Raw genomic sequence first — 16,118 nt, 5'->3', positions numbered from 1 at the left:
CAGCCCCTTCTCAGCACACCTCGTTTAACTTGTCACCGATAAAGTGGGCAGCCACATGGGCTGGCAGGACGTTCTCCAGAAGAAGGCGGTTCACGTTCTCCATGGTCTCAAACTCCTCATGTTCCTTCTTGAACTTCTTCTTCCATAGACAGTCCAGGCGGCAGTAGTAGTCAATCTGCAAACGGCGTGAACATAAGCACCCCGTCCGCAGGCGAGCAGGGGCCATGCTGCTGTGCATCTCCTAGCCGGGTCTGTCTGTCCCTGGTGTCCTTGGAGCCTCTGGCCAGGGGACCCATGCTTTCCTGGCAGGACTCTGGTCTTTGCTGCTGCTCCACACGAGCCCACCCCGCCCCATCTCCAGATGGAGGTGAGGAAAAGCAGGCAGAGCTCGGGTGGGGGGGCCAGCTTCCATACCTGTCTGGAGAGCGTGAGCAGGGTGATGTAGAACAGGACCAGGTAGAAATTGGTCATGGTCTTCAGGTCCCTCCAGGAACAGCTAGGGGTGCCGCTGGATGTGAAGGGAGGCCCAAGTCACTCCCAGCACTCACGACCCCAACACACTGAGTCATGCTGTCCAGGTGCCACGCATACCCAGGGGAATGGGGGAAATGGATTCTAATGGGGTGGGTGGAAAACTAGACAACTCTGGGGTATTTATAAAGGGAAGAGGGGCGAGGTGGGCAGGGAGGTGGGGGAGCCCTCGTGGGAAAGACCTCTGATCTCACCCCTGAATGACCAGAATCAGCCGTGATGAGGGCCTGAAGGGAGCCCAGAGCTCCTGGTGAGCCAGGGTCAGTGGCAGGCGGGGTGGGGTGGATGGGTGGCATAAGGATTTTGCAGGTGCGGGGCAGACCCACAGGAGCAGATTGTGTTCTGGGTCCCAGGCTTCTACCTTTTTTGTTTAGGGGGACCAGGTCCACTCCTTAATCCACTTGGGACCCAGAACCCCTTCACCACACACCCCAGCCCTGCTAGCGCCACAGGTATCACCACCTGTCCAGGAAGAGATGGAAGCAACTGCTCCTTCCAGAACTTGAGACCCAGGACATGGCCCTGAGAGGCACAGAGCTAGAGCTGCAGCCTTCTTCCCTCCCCACTACTAGACTGGCCTGGAAACAGGATGACCCGGTGGCCTCTGTCAGACCAGAGACTCCTAAAGAACCTGCCAGTGAATCGAATTCCTCGGCTCTGAGCGCTGGAGACCTGGGACCTGGGCAAGCATCGGTCCCAACTGTGAGATGAAAGCCAGGCCATCTGCCAGCCCCACCCTGCAAGGTACCCACTCCCTATGAACACAGAAGCCCCTTGGTGCGAGCAGGCACCAGGTGAACAGACCACCGTGGGGACGGGGACGGGTGGGGCCCCACCTGGTGGTACCATTGGGCTCGGTGAGGTTGCCCAGGCCTTGGCCGCAGCAGTCCCACTGCCAGCACGGGGAGAGGTTGAAGAGCACCAGGTAGGCCACCAGGGCCACTGTCAGCAGCACAACCTTTGGTTCCAGGCTCATCCTCAGGAAGACGGAGCAGGCGATGAAGCCCAGGACACAGCTGCAGGTATAGTACTGAGGGGTGGGGTGTCACTCAGGACAGAGCCACCCCACCACCTACTGTTGCCTCAGGCCCAGCACATACCCCAGAGCCCCACTCCCCAGCACCTCAGCATCACCCTCTTGCCTTACCACCTCCCTTCTCAACAAAAAACAGTGAGACCTAAGAGTGTCCATTGTTTTGTTGTTTTTACTGTAGTTTTATTTCTTATGAAGTGCGCTCATTTAGAGGGGAGAAAACATAGTATGCAGATGCTGTGGATATGACAGACCACGGTCAAGGTCAAGGCCGGAGCATGCATGCATCCAAGCTGCCTCCCTGAGTTTTTGTGAGCTTACCCTTCCAAAGGACCTCTGCCCTGCTCAAGATTGTGCTGTGGCTCCCCAGCCCCCAGAATCAAGACCACGCTCTTCACCCCGGCATTCTTGCACCTTCCAATCTGGATCAAGCCTGCCCCTGGCTCAATCTCCCGGTTCTTCCCACTCCCTCCCCAGGAGACAACCCACCCAAAACCCCACTGCTCCCAACACACGCCTCGGCTTTTTCCCCACACCATCCCCTGTCCCAGAACCTTTCTGCCCTTTAGAGCACTGCCACCCTCTGAGGCTGCAGAGTCTGCTGTCTGCAAGGGCCTCCAGGCAGAGACCTTGACCTCTGCCGTCAGCCTGCCTGAGCCTGCCCTGGCACCACCACCTAATGAAACCCCTCCTTGAGCTGCGAATACTCGTGTATAAAACAGCGGCAGGCCTGTCAGAGAGGAGGTACCCTGACCCGGAGATCCCCACAAGGCCAGATGCTCCCCTCACTCCCTGCCCACCCACACAGCCTAGACCAAGCCTGCCAAGGCCCTCACTCCCTTGGGCCAGAGTCCAGCTGGGCCCATGGGACCCTGCTTTCCCAGCTCTGCAGGAGAGGCTGGTCTCAGCCTCCACGTGCTGTGCTCTCAAGAGTCAGCACCCATGCGTTGAGGGTCCAAACTGCACCCCTGGCAGCAGCAGCCCCACTCTGAGTGAGGCCACGGAGCCGGACCCAATGCACTCACCGGGAGGGGCTCGCACAGGGCTCTGGTCTTGCTGCTCACGGCTGGTAGGCCTGTCTCATTGCCAACAGGCAGCTCTAGGACTGGGAAAGGCATCAGGGGCTGCAGAGGAGACGGGTCCCCATCAGAGTTAGTCCAGGGACAGGAACACTGGAACCTGCCCAGGCCATATAAGGTGGGCCCCAGGCAACCAGGAGTGTCACAGCAGCCTGAGGTTTCACGTTGGGATCAGCTCTGAGCATGGCTCAAGCCACCGTGCCGACACCCCACAGCAGCCATCAGGTTCACAGGGCAGAGGGGCTAAGAGATGAGGGCACAGTCACCCCCAGAGCAGCAGCAGCCAGGGAGTGCGGCCAGGACCCACATTTTCAACCTTCTCTCCAGGTGATTCTGAGGGAGGTGGTCACAGTAACACATTCCAAAAACCCAGGGTCCCGGGCAGAGAGGTGAGGGAGAGGCCCTAGCCCGGGATGCAGGGTCCGAGAGGAGGGTAGAAAAGTGTCCCGTAGGCTGCTTTCTGCAGCACTGAGCCTCTGAGCACCAGCAGAGGAGCAAGGGTTCATCCCTGAGAGGAGAAACTGAGTCTCAGAAGGGCCGTGAAGAATGAATGGGGTGTCAGGATGTGGTGGCTCAAAGCATCCCATCCTCCTGGGGCTGGCCACAGAAGCTCTCTGGGCCCCCAAAGTCCTCATTTGAAAACCCAAAGGTGAGGAGCCCTGAGTCTGCAAAGAGGAACCCCCCGCCACGGCCACCTGCTGAGCTTGGGGGAGAGGTCAACCAGAGGCAGCTTTTAAGGCCACATTGTAGGCATCCCAAATCTGGAGGTTTCCCTCTACCCAGGAGGCCTGCCTCCCCACCCCAGGACCCACCAGGTTGATGATAGCCACAGTGAGCAGGCTGCCGATGGTCAGGATGGCCAGGGTCAGCCTCAGCAGGGGCTGCGTCTCCACCCTCTCAGAGATAGTGCAGAGTGTCCCCCGGGCTGGGCACCACCTCTGTGGGGTAACAGGGTCAAGTCACCCAAAGCCAACAGCCTGGGCAAGGAGGGCTGGTCCCAGGCAGCCTGGGGAGGGGGTCCTTCAGGAGAAACCTCCAGGGCACTCAGGGAATTGTCCCTGAGGCAGGAGAGATGGGCACCCAACCTTGACCAGAGCAGGGGCTTAGCCCGGCCAAGCTCACCAGGGAGGGCTCCTGGGCAGGTGTCCCAAGGCAGGGAGAGAGGATCCAGGGGGCCAGAGCTCCCCACTTACCGAGAACTTGGTGGCAAAGCACAGGACCAGTACCAGCCCCAGTACACAGGCCACCAGCCCGAAGGACACACCCAGTGCCGCCGTCCTGGAGAGGAGGGAAGAACTTCAGTTCTGCCTCGGGCCTTCTGCCCAGGACCACTACCCCCACCAATCCTCTGGCTCACAGCCACCTGTCCCCACCCCACCTGGTATTCTGCCCACAGCAAAGGGGACCTGTGAAAACTGTGGTCCAGCTGCCCCATGGGCAACACACAGGGCCCGGCTAGACCATGAAGATTGAGGTCAAGACCGTGGCACTCTTTGGTCCAAGTGTGTAAGAAATGAACAATATCTGCTGCCTTTAGACTCAGAAAAAAAAAAAGTAAAAACACGTTCCCTATTATGTCTAATTTTTTTTTTTTTTTTTTTTTTGAGATGGAGTCTCAATCTGTCACCCAGGCTGGAGTGCAGTGGCATGATCTCGGCTCACTGCAAGCTCCACCTCCCAGGTTCATTCCATTCTCCTGCCTCAGCCTCCTGAGTAGCTGGAATTAGAGGCGCCCGCCACCACGCCCGGCTAATTTTTGTATTTTTGGCAGAGACGGGGTTTCACCATGTTGGCCAGGTTGGTCTCAAATCCCTGACCTCAAGTGATTCGCCCCTCGGCCTCCCAAAGTGCTGGGATTACAGGCGTGAGTCACCGTGTCCAGCCTCCCTATTATGTCTTTATTAAGCATAGCCAAACAGAATCCTGGTCGATTCTTCGGCCTAACTGCTCTTCTAGAAAGCACCAAGTAGCTGACCATAGATACCCCTTCCCTCTGATTTCACCCCCATCTGTATACCCCACCAGCAGGGCCCTAGAGCCAGAAGCATGAATCTCAGTGACTTTCGGATAAATCATTAACTCTCTGTGCCTCAATTTCCCTGTATATAAGAGAGAAAGGATGGTGCCTACAGTTTCCAGAGTCTATCCTCCTAGCACTCCAAACACCTAAGGCAAGGGCTGCCAACCAAAATGCCTGCAGGCCACACATATGACAGCTGACTGAGGAGAGAGATGTTAGGGAGTAGGGAGGCCTGTGGCAGAAAACACACATTCTATTAAAAAGAAGTGTTGGTAACTCAAGGTGTGCAGCCACAACCCCTGGTCCAGTTGCTGGGACCCCAGCAGCTGACCCCTTCCAGCCCAAATCATGCAGCTCCTTGCAGGTTCTCTGGTGGGTCCTGCCACAGTCACCTTCCAGCCTGGATCCCAGCAGGCCGGACCCCCACACCCCTCCCCACAACTGACCTGGGCATGAGCAGGACGTGGACGAACAGGATGCAGACGAAAATCAGGCCGGCGCAGGCAAAGTCGTGGCGGGCCCGGGGGATGGGTGCCAGGCGGTACTGGGGGCAACAGGGACTGTGAGGGGTGGCCACCTGCAGTGCCACTTGCCCACCCCACCTCCAGTGAATCAGCTTTAAAAAAACACCTCCTTGCTGGGACAGTGGCTCACACTTGTAATCCCAGCACTTTGGGAGCCAAGGAAGAAGGATCACTTGACAAGCCCAGAAGTTTGAGACCAGCCTGGCCAACATAGTGAGACCCTATCTCTATTTTTAAAATAAATAAATTAAAACCCTCCTACCCTCCTGGAGTTCCAGGTGATGTTACACTTGGTAAGTTTCGTTTGTTTCCATTCTCCGCTTTTTCCTATTTGAAGACAATGCCTTCCTCTCCCCTACGCCACCCGTCTCTCTCTTTCCAAGGGCCCTGCAGAGCTCATGGCCCCAAGTACACGGATAGGAGCCAAGTCTGAGCTTCCGGGGCTGTCCTCACCTCAAACCAAGAAGCTGGCAGGTAGGGAGACCATCCCACCCCCACCCAGGCGCCATTGTGGGATCACAGCCCCAGAAGGGTTCCTGCTGCAGGGAAGGAAAGCAGGCTCGGCGGCCCTGGCCACACCAGCCACACCCTGCAGGTCACTTGGCCTGCAAGACCTGCCAGGCAGGTTTTCTCGTGACCTCACCTAGGAAGCCCCCAACTCAGGGAGCCCCACAAGAGGAAGTACCCCCAAACTTGGACTCTGGGTGCCACTTCCTCAGGCTGAGGAGGGAGAGGGGTACCCCTGGAGCACCAAGGGCCGGGACTGTCCTCTCTGACAGGCCACACCTGAAGCTGGGGACAGGCTCTGTGAAGTGGTATAGCAGCACCCCTGGGCTGGCCGTGTGATGGTTAAATTCTATAATGTGGGTGCCGAGGATGCTGCCAGAACTCAGAAGGCACTCAGTAAAGAAATGGTCGTTATCAGTACAAAAAGCTCGTAGCAGCAAGACAGGACAGTGATAACTGAGTTTTGGGTTCTCGTCTCATTGCAAGGCCAATGCCATCAGCCTGAGGCATCCATGCCAGGATCTGCTAAGGCTTTGCACTGGACGGAGCAAAAGTCTTGAAGACCCATGGAGGCAAATCTCTGATGGCGCATTTGGGTCATGGAATGAGGCTGACAGGAGAGAGGCCAGGCTGGTGCTGCACTGGCCCCGCCCCCACCCCCGCCCGGGGGGCAGCTGTGGATTCTCAGTGCCCCTCCTCTCGTCGGTCTTGGGAATGCAGGCTGCCCCATGACCTGCGCCTCCCACCCCACCCCAGGCCTGGAGACCCTGTCCCTCTGTGGGGGAGGCTGCTGGGGGTCCTCACCTCGCGCTCAAAGCCCTTCTCCAGGAAGATGGACCCGAAGGTGTAGAAGTCGTCAGACTTGGAGCAGCAGGGCCTGTAGGCGGGGGCAGCTGTGGTGAGATGGGAGCTGGGAAGGGGTCCATTCCCTCGGGAGGTGGCAGCAGGCAGGGGGAAGGAACAAGACTGGGCCACCAGGTATGGGGCATGAGGTGGGCCTGCCCGCATGGGGGACCCTTATCCAAGGGGGAGAGGAGATGGGGGTGGACAGAGGTCTCAGGCCTCACCTCGTGGAGCTGAGCCCCTCGATGGCTGACAGCATCTCGTCATCGTACGAATCATCTTCCGACCGCCCCTTGGGGGACATGCTCCTGGAATCAGATACCAACAACAGGATGGGCACAGGGACCACCTCCAACTCTCCCAGAGGAGGGCGTGGGCGTGGCCACCAGTGCGGTCCCAGAACCTCGTGTGGGATGGTGAAGGAATGGGTGGGTCCCACTGAGGCCCAGAGAGGGCAAGTGAGGACCCAGCATCGTCCAGCATGGCCCAACTGACCAGCAGCCCAGCCAGACGCAGAGGGCAGACCCAAGCCCCAGTCCAAGGTGTCTTCAGCTACACCCCCGGGGTTGGCATGGAGACCAGAACACCCACAGGCATCTCCTTCCCTTCCACCGACTCCACTGACCCCGCCAGGGCACCACACAACAGGTGCTCCATCAAGGCCTTGTAGAAGGGCCAGGAGCCAGGAAACTCTGGTTCCTAGAAATGCTTTGACCCAAGCCCTGGCCAATTTCACAGAGGTCCTGGGCTGGGCCTTGCGGAGCTGCCCACTGGACAGAGGCTGGTCAGGGCAGCCTGCTTGGAGGAGGTGGCTGCAGCAGGACTTGCCAGGATGGCAGGGCACGCACCTATCTGGGGTCCGGCGGTGGCGCTGGGGAACGCTCTGAAAGGGAAAGGAGGAAAGGATACAGTCATTCCCCAGAACACTGGGCCCTCTGAAGGCCACTGCTGAGCCAGTTGCAGCCCCTCCAGCACTTGATACACAGGACAAGGTGTCGGGGTCATCCAAGCCACAGACATCCTGACTACAACTGAGCATAGTCCAGGCACCAAGGAGGACAGGGATGTTCCTGGCCATCCTGGCGTATTCTCCAAATGCCTTTGCTTCCTCTCCCGCCCCAAGAGGTAGGGCAGAGGCTGTGGCCATTTTACAGGTGGGGACAGTGAGGCTGAGAGGGTAGGAGATCTTCAGCACTCACTCTCCTGCCCCTGGCTTGGGGCCCCAATCCCTGGCTCTCTGGGTGGGAGGGGGACCTACCTTAGGCCTCCGCCCATTGGGGACGGGGGTCTCGCCACTGCTCACGCTCTCACGGTGGTTGAGATGCGCAAACGGCCGCGCTGCCCCCCAGGACTCGAGGTACCGGGTCATGCGCACTGATGCCCGCATCTTCAGGGCTGCATCCCCCTTGGGTCTGGGGAGGTGTTGGCTGGGCGGGGGTGGCTGCTGGCTCTGGGGGCAGACATGGACACAGGCCTGTGCCACCTCCTCCCCTCTCGGCCCAGGAAGGGGCCGCCACCCCCATCCGGCTCTCCCTGAAGTGTGACACCGCCCTGAGCCCATGAAAAAAAAAATAGCAAAGAAGTTGCTCAACCCGCAGTCCCCTTGGAGAGTGGCTGCCCTTGGGGACTGGCCAGCCAAAGCCTGGTGCACACTGAGGCCAGGCCATATGGGGTCGCAGCTCAGCGCCCTGGCCCTGCCCCAGGCGGAGAAGAGGCTAGTGGGTACCCAGCATGGTACCCAACCCCACTCCCTGCTCTGCCTCCCCAGGGAGAGAGGCAGGGCTCGGGTCCCAAGCCCGAAGCCCCACTGCCCTTGAGGCTCCTTGGAACCAGAGAGTCCCTGGGGTCTGAGCACCCATCAGTCCCTCCCCAGGAGGCACCTGGGGAAGCCACAGGCATCCTAGCCTGCCCTCCCTCATGTGGCCGGCACGCGTTCGCTCCTTCCTGTGGGAAGCAGCCAGGAGGAAGAGGGGCACTGGCCGCCCCAAGAAATGGCCAAGCCAGAGGCAAGCCAACCCCCAAAGCAGCGATCCAGAGAGTTCCACTTGTGTGGCCCCCAACAGCAGATGGCACAGGGCCATGACCTGCTATTTGCCTGCGAGACCCAGCCTTATGCTGGACACTCAGTAGCTCAGCCAGGCCCTGAATGCATGGCCAGCCCTACCCGCCCAACCCCCTCATGCCACAGACCTGAGACCCCCCTGAGCCAAGAACACATGCCTGAGGCCTTCCTCCGTTGGGGCGGCCAGACAGGACTGGAAAAGGGGCAGGGAAGAGAAAGACCCAAAGGCCACCAGAGATGAGCTTAAGCCGGCTCCGGGTCTGCTGAGTCCTTAGCCCCTGAAACATTCCCCTGCCTCCAGAAGTCCTGTCTCCTAGGGCCCCGCAAACACCCCATGGACAAGCCTCCACAACTACAAACACTCACTAAGCCACAGCTCAACTTTCCTGGAAACCTCTTGCCTCCTTTTGGGATAGAAACATTTTTAAGTCCTTAGCCGCGTCTATCTGCCTAGCCATGGGAGCCATGTGGAATTTGGCCTTGGTGAGTGTCCCGGAGCAGGAAGAGCTTGCTGGCCCTGTGGTGAGCAACCTGGTGGGGGTGGGTGCATTTCTCTGTCCCCTCGTCCATTGGGGCAACTCTGCCTACACAGTGCCCAGTCGTTCAAGTTCAAGGTCACTGGCACTTAGCAGAGAATCCAGACACCCCAGCCCCCTGAGAAACAAACAAAAAGCAGAAATAAATAAAAATCAGATTCCTCAGTTCTGAGCAAACACATCCTACTCAGAATGGGCGTGGCATTGGTGTAAGCCCCATAGGGGCACCTGCAGCCACGTCCAGTCCACAGGAGCCCACCTTGCCCCAGTCAGGCCATACAGCGATGGTGAGGCAGAGCCCACAGAAGCCAGTGCAGAAAATCCACCTCCGTGTCAAAAACAGGAGCTACAGACGAGCTCCCTGCACACAGGAGGGATGTCCCAAAGATAGGAAAAATGCAGGGTGCACGACCATGGGGCCCGCCACTGCCACCTTAGCATGAAGGGTCAGGGGACTCGCAGTTCACTCTGTGTCCATGAAAATCCCTGTGGAGGGAATACAAGAAACTCACTGCACAGGTGCCCTCTGAGGAGATGTGCCGGCTGGGGACAAGGACTCTTTCTACAACATGCCCTTCACACCTTTTGAACTTCAACTGTGTGGATGAATAAAGTTAAACAAAAACTTTTGCCAGATAAATACAGATACAAGCGGCCAGATAAATACAGCTGCCCAGTTGAGTACTGCGTGCAACACTTATGCGAAACATGATTCACGGTTATCTGAAATTCAAGTCTGCCCAGGCAGCCTGCAGTTTTCTCTGCTCCACCTGGCAGCCTGTGGGGGTAGATTTTGGAGCCTCCTAGGTGAGGAGCGCTGTTTCATTCATTCCAGGGCTATCTGAGCACCAGCTTCGAGCTGGGCACCCATCTCAGCATGGGGTAGGGGGCTGCAGCCTGGAGAGGAAGAGCCCCCCGGCATGGCACTCACGCTGACAACAGAAAAGGAAAATGGATAAACAAGCAAGGGCATTAGGGACGGAGGGAGGAGTGCTTTGGGTGCAGGGACCTGCGGGTGCCACCAGCCTGGTAGTGGAAGGGCAGGAGGAGACCAGGTGGGGTGAGGGGAACAGGAGAGCAGGGGAGGGGCTTGGAGGGGCGGGGCCAGGGCCGGGATACAGGGCGAGGATCACTGCCCTATTCTAGGAGGGTGGTGGCGCAGGATACAGGTACCGGGAGGGGTTTTCCCAGATGCTGGCTCAGTATGGATGGCGCAGCACTGGGGGTGCTGGGGGCAGAGTGAGGCCAGCAGATGTGTAGGGAGGCTCACAGGCCAGCCCTTGGGCCCCCAGGGTCTGGCAGTCGGGCCAGCCCCAAGGCACATTCAGGACCAGAGTGAAAGGAGCCACTCGCTGGCTGGGCCGACATTCTTGAGCAAGCCTCAAGGATGATTCACAGAGTAGTGGCCAGACATGCCAGACTCCCTCGAGCAGGCCAGGGGCGGGCAGCAGACAGGCCGAGGCGGGCCCCACCTGGCCAGGGCAGTGGAACTGCCTCCCCCACCATGGGGTCCTGGAGCCAGCAGGGGACCTGCGGTCAGCACCCAGGACACTCAGAGGCTCCTGCCCAGTGGCTCCCAGGCCACTCCCTGCTTTCCTGAGTCTCATCCAAAGCTTGTTTCGAAAGTGTGTCTCTCAGAAATCTGCGAGATTAGTAACCACCTCATGGAAAATAAACCAAGAGTGACGATAATTCATAGAATGCTGTGACGTGCCGGGCGCGCCGCAAGGGCCTCGCTCAGATTAGCTCCTTTTGGTGAGGCAGGTGCTGTTTTCCCATCACATAGAAAAGAATGGAGGCCCAGGGAGTGACTACTCAGTGCCTAGAACGTGCCTGGGAACAGGGAGCTCACTCCTGCCCAGGCAGGACCCTTCCCCACCTCTCCCTCCATGGGGGTCTCCCCCGAGGTGCAGGCCAGGCCCCCCAGGGCCCCTCCAGCCCCTCCGGGTCCCCCCCAGCTGCGGCCTCCGAGCCCTCGTACCCTGGGGTCGATGACCAGGTAGGTGCGGATGTTCATCTCCTTGAGGTATGGGTCCCGCTGCTGCCCGTGCCCATCCTCCACCTCGTACGCCTTGTCCAGGTGCTTCAGTGTCGCCTCCGTGATGTGCACCCGGCTGCCGGAGACCCAAGTCAGGCAGAGCCTCGGAGCCCAGAGAGGGCTGGCATCCACCCAGGGACGTACAGCAGGCAGGCCCGGGCCCCAGGCCAGCTTTTTTGCATTCATCCCTCCCTCCACACCTGACCACCCCCCAACCTACCGCAGAACCCTCCATCCACAGCCAGCCCCAGGCCTTTGGCCCTGCCGCTGCCCTGCCCAGCCCAGCCTCACCCGGGGACTCCGGCTGCCTCCATCCGGTTGGCCAGGGACACGTCATGGGACCACACGTCATACTGCCACTTGCGCAGCCCGATGACCCCGCACAGCACGTTCCCCGAGTGTATGCCCACACGCATGTTGATGTCCACGCCCGTGGCCTCCCGCACCTGCCTGGGGCAGAGTGGCCCAGTCACCCCAGCCCTGCCTAAGCCCTGGGACAGGCTGAAGCTCCCAGGTGTGGGGTGGGTACCAGACAGCGTGTGGGAAGAGGGCAGGCTCAGCCCATGGGAGAGAATGCTCTCAGCCTGATGGGGCTGCCTCTTTAGGAGGAGCTGAGTGCCCCATCCCCCGAGAGCACACAAGTAGGTGTGGCCACACCTGACCTCAAGGGTTAGGTAGGAAGGAGGAGGAATTCCAAGTAGTCACTACAGGCCATGTTGATGGACCCAAAATACCATCACTGGGTGTTTTCCCTACCCAGCAGCACTGGCTGGTTTACTGGGGGCCCGGGCGTGGTAGCTCATGCCTGTAATCCCAGCACTGTGGGAGGCTGAAGCAGGCAGATCATCTGAGGTCAGGAGTTTGAGACCAGTCTGGCCAATATGGTGAAACCCTGACTCTACTAAAAATATAAAAATTAGCCGGGCGTGGTGGCAGGCGCCTATAGTCCCAGCTACTTGGGAAGCTGAGACAGGAGAATCGCTTGAACCCAGGAGGCAGAGGTTGTGGTGAACCGGGATGCGCTCTGGGCAACAGAGCGAGACTCCGTCTCAAATAAATAAAATAAATAAATTTATTTAAGTTTACTGGGGTCTACAGAGGGGGTCCAGGAACCACCCAAAACCTAGCATAGACAAGGAACACAGGGCCCAGATCATGGGCACCTTCTATGCACCCCCCCCACCAGTCCCCGGGAAGCAGGGGCCCTAGGAGTTGTTGGTACCACTGAGAACAGGAGCGGAGCCCCACAGGAGAGCTTCCCTGGGGCACAGGGGACCCCAAGACAGGAACAGAGCCTGAGTCCCCATAACAAGCGGCACCACGTGTCCACCAACAAGGCTGGGCACTGACCAAGCCTTCCAGGGTCAGAGCCAGAGGCGCGTGAGGGCCTGTACAACCTCCACCTGTTACAGGACAGGGGCCGGCCTGAGGTCACGCAGGCAGTGGTGCAGGGCCAGGCCCCTCCAGCCCTGCCCAGGCTTCTTTCTGGCAATACCAGCCACCTGTGGCTGGACTTCAGGAGGACAGTCTGGAACAGGCACTGATGCCTGGGACCGGCAGCCCCACCAAGCCCTGCTCTGCCCCACACTGGTCAGCCTGGCTGGGCCTGCCTGGCCCTCTCCCCATACAGCCCTCTCAGCAAGTTCCTCCCACAGACCCCGGCTGCTCAGGGGACCTGAAGGAGAGCTGGGGGTCTCCCCGCAGCCTCAGGACCAAGCCTGACTCCAGGATCTTCACTGGGGAGCAGCAAGCAGATGGAGCCTTGGAGTCGATCCCTGGGTCTGAAAGATCCCTTGGCTGCCTGCCCTGAAGCCTCCTGCTGTTGCTAAGACCCCATCCTTGAGGGGAGCAGAGCCCACTGCCCTGACCTCACATTATCCAGCTCTGAGCTCCGGAGATGCTTTCTAGGACTCAGAGTCACAGGCAGCACCACAGGGAGGGATGAAAACAGATGAGGTCTGAATCCTCCAGCAGGCTGGGTGGTCCAGGCAAGCTGATTTCACCCCCCATCCCCCGAGCCTCAGTTTCCCCATTGGTGACATGGGAATGACAAATTCCCTACCATGCCCAGGAGGGTCCGCCATGCGGCAGGACCCAGTGTCTGGGCCTGCTCAGGACCTACTTGATGGCCTGACACATGTCCAGCCCCATCTTCACACAGTTCCGGGCGTGGGTGGGCAGCGACACGGGCAGGCCCGATACACAGTAGTAGCAGTCACCAAGGATCTTGATCCGCATGCACTCGTTGGCCTGCAGGGTGAGGGAGGGGCCTGGTCACTGGAAGGTCTGGGGCGGGGACCTCTCACGACAGCCGCCTCCCCCGACCCTCCAGGGTGCGCCCGGCTCTCTCCTGGCTGGGGGCTTGCCTCCTGGGGTCCAGTCACCAGGAGCCACTTCTGGGCCTGGCAAAAGGCTTAGCAACATGGGGGCCTCCGCAGGAGGAACTCCCAGGCAAGCACCAGAGGTGAACACAAGTGTTCCTAAGGGCCTCGGGCAGGGGTCTGCCTTGGTTTCATTTGCCCAGGTAATGTTTGAATGCCTACTGAGTACCCAGCCCCAGGCCAGGCAAGGGGATACAGCAGTGAACAAAATAGACGAAAATCTCTGCAGCCACGGAGCTTGCATGCAGGCAGGAGGGGTGGGCACTAAACTAGAAAGACAAAAACAAAACAGAGTGCCCCCCTTATTGACGGGGACTAAGGAGAAAACCAAGGCACAGGAGGGAGGTGATGTTCCCAGGAAGCCAGCGAAGACCTCTCAGAGAAGGAATCAGAATCATTTGAGCTAAAACCCTGAGGAACCGAGAGAGCCGGCCATGCCAGTCTCTGCAGGGAGAGTGCTCAGGCACTCACAGGAGCTGGGGAAGAGACAGCGAGGCAGCCAGGATGCTGCAGGAGTGGGGAGTGAGGACAGAGGTCACAGGTGCACACACCAAAGAGTCAGCAGGTTTCAAGGGGTCACCCAAGCAGTGGCTGTGCTGACAGGACTTAGGGGTGGGGAGGAAAGATACCAATGCAAAGAGGAAAGAGGGATGGGGAGGGCGGAGACAGAGAGGGGTGAGGCTGGGGACTCATAGGAAAAGGCCCAGGGAGGGAAGGGGACCCCGAGAGCCCTCTGAGGTTCATCTGAGGCACTGCTGCATCACCAGGCCCTCCCTAAGCCTTCAGCAAGGGTGGCCACATGCACCGAGGCCTTGTGGGTGGGGCTTTAGGGGAGCTGAGGAAGGAGCACCATCTGCCTCTCCTCTCCCCTCCCCACCCTCTACCCACTCAGCTGACCCTCAGACTGGACACCCCAGCAGGTGGCCCTGTGCTCTGGCTTCTGGCAGGGAGGGAGCTAAGAGGGCTCTGTCCTGCAGGCTCACGAGGGCTAGCCCTGCTCCTGGAATACCATCAGCCTCCAGGTCTAGAGCCTATCCTGTCCTCGTCCCCACTCTGTGCCTATCAGTCATCACAGACCCAGGCCCCAGACACAGCACCAGCCCTGTCTCCAGGTCCTCTGCACCTGCCTATCCTGGGAACCGTCCCTGGCCCGCGCCCTCCTCCAATTACTCAGTTTGAGCGTGTGCCAGATGTTTCCTGCTGGGCCCCATCTGGCACATGCTGAGTGAGTTCTGAGTGACTGCAGGGACACGAGGCCAGTGACTTTCCTAGAAAGCAGGCAACCTTGGCAGACCTGGATACTAGGGTCCAGCTACCCTGATCTCCTCTCAGACCAGGCACAGGACTGCCCGTGGACCCAGCCTGGCTCTCAGGGATGTAGGGGAGGCCACATTCCCCAGGCTGCTCCACCAGCTGACAGTCCCCTGTGTCTCTGACACTTGGAGTTGGGGAGCTGGGTCTTGCGCCAAGGTGTGACTTGTATGCCTCTGAGAGAGGAGGCCCTGGCTCTTGGAAAGAGCTTACACTTCTGGAATCTTATTGTTGATAGGAGAAAAGGCTGGGACCAGCCCTGCCCAACTTTGCCCAAAGATTAGATGCTCTGGGAAGCTGGCACCTGCCATGGCCTCCCTTTCCCCATCTGTGCAATAGGGCCATGCCTCCTGGGCCTGCTGGAGAGGGAAGACTGTGTGCAAGAGGCAAGGGACCCTCTGCATGGGCTTTATGGTAAGGAAAGGGCCAGCTGTGGCCCGAGCCCAGGGCCCCTGCCTCACATGAGCCTCAACCTCTGGGGCTCCCAGCTGCTGGCTCAGAAGCCATGCAGATCCTGAAGGAAGGTTCCAGGCTAGACAGGCGCTCTGAGTCACTCAGTCCACAATCCCCAGGATGGGACGGTTTTCCAGAGCATCCCTGACCAGTGCGGTCCTATAAAAGCTTGGTTACCCCCTGCAACAGGGAGCCCACTTCCAGTCCCTCCCAGGATTGAGCTGCTCTGATCATGAAAAATTCTTCCCGGTGTGAAGTCATAACTTGCCTCCCATCAAGTTCTAGACCATTGATTCTCTGCCCACAGAGACACCTGGAGGGCTCTTAAAAATTCTGGCCAGGCACAGTGGCTCACGCCTGTAATCCCAGCACTTTGAGAGGTCAAGGCAGGCGGATCACAAGGTCAGGAGATCAAGACAATCCTGGCTAACACAGTGAAACCCTGTCTCTACTAAAAATACAAAAAATTAGCTGGGCGAGGTGGCAGGCGCCTGTAGTCCCAGCTACTCGGGAGGATGAGACAGGAGAATGGTGTGAACCCAGGAGGCGGAGCTTGCAGTGAGCCGAGATCACGCCACTGCACTCCAGTCTGGGCGACAGATTGAGACTCCGTCTAAAAAAAAAAAAAAAAAAAAATTCTGTTGTGGCAGGGCGTGATGGTACATGCCTGTAATCCTAGCACTTTGGGAGGCTGAGGTGAGTGGATCACTTGAGCATAGGAATTCAAGACCAGCCTGGACAACATAGCAAAACCCCATCTCAACAAAATACAAAAAAAATTAGCCTGGGGTTGTGGTGCA

General features: G+C 58.9%; 1 protein-coding gene across 12 annotated transcripts in view; it reads right to left on the bottom strand.

The window, feature by feature from the left end:
- Positions 1–16,118, bottom strand: part of ADCY7 (adenylate cyclase 7) — a 73,083-nt gene that overhangs the window by 5,888 nt on the left and 51,077 nt on the right. For 11 of the 12 annotated variants that reach the window (XM_033218359.1, XM_033218349.1, XM_033218352.1 and 8 more), the window contains 14 exons: positions 13,296–13,423; positions 11,465–11,623; positions 11,117–11,249; positions 7,796–7,987; positions 7,386–7,420; positions 6,762–6,845; positions 6,499–6,571; positions 5,110–5,207; positions 3,837–3,921; positions 3,456–3,581; positions 2,590–2,688; positions 1,368–1,561; positions 415–508; positions 20–175 (listed from right to left, as the gene is read on the bottom strand). In XM_033218359.1, coding sequence (XP_033074250.1) covers positions 20–175; positions 415–508; positions 1,368–1,561; positions 2,590–2,688; positions 3,456–3,581; positions 3,837–3,921; positions 5,110–5,207; positions 6,499–6,571; positions 6,762–6,845; positions 7,386–7,420; positions 7,796–7,987; positions 11,117–11,249; positions 11,465–11,623; positions 13,296–13,423 — 1,656 coding nt within the window. The remainder of the gene's footprint in view (positions 1–19; positions 176–414; positions 509–1,367; positions 1,562–2,589; positions 2,689–3,455; positions 3,582–3,836; positions 3,922–5,109; positions 5,208–6,498; positions 6,572–6,761; positions 6,846–7,385; positions 7,421–7,795; positions 7,988–11,116; positions 11,250–11,464; positions 11,624–13,295; positions 13,424–16,118) is intronic. The other variant, XM_033218350.1, reaches the window with a different exon arrangement.

Source organism: Trachypithecus francoisi, unplaced genomic scaffold (assembly GCF_009764315.1).
Source record: "Trachypithecus francoisi isolate TF-2019V2 unplaced genomic scaffold, Tfra_2.0 Lachesis_group10, whole genome shotgun sequence".
NCBI classification, from domain to species: Eukaryota; Metazoa; Chordata; class Mammalia; order Primates; family Cercopithecidae; genus Trachypithecus; species Trachypithecus francoisi.
The sequence above is the reverse complement of the archived record's forward strand: the minus strand, read 5'-3'. Positions and strand labels throughout refer to the sequence as shown.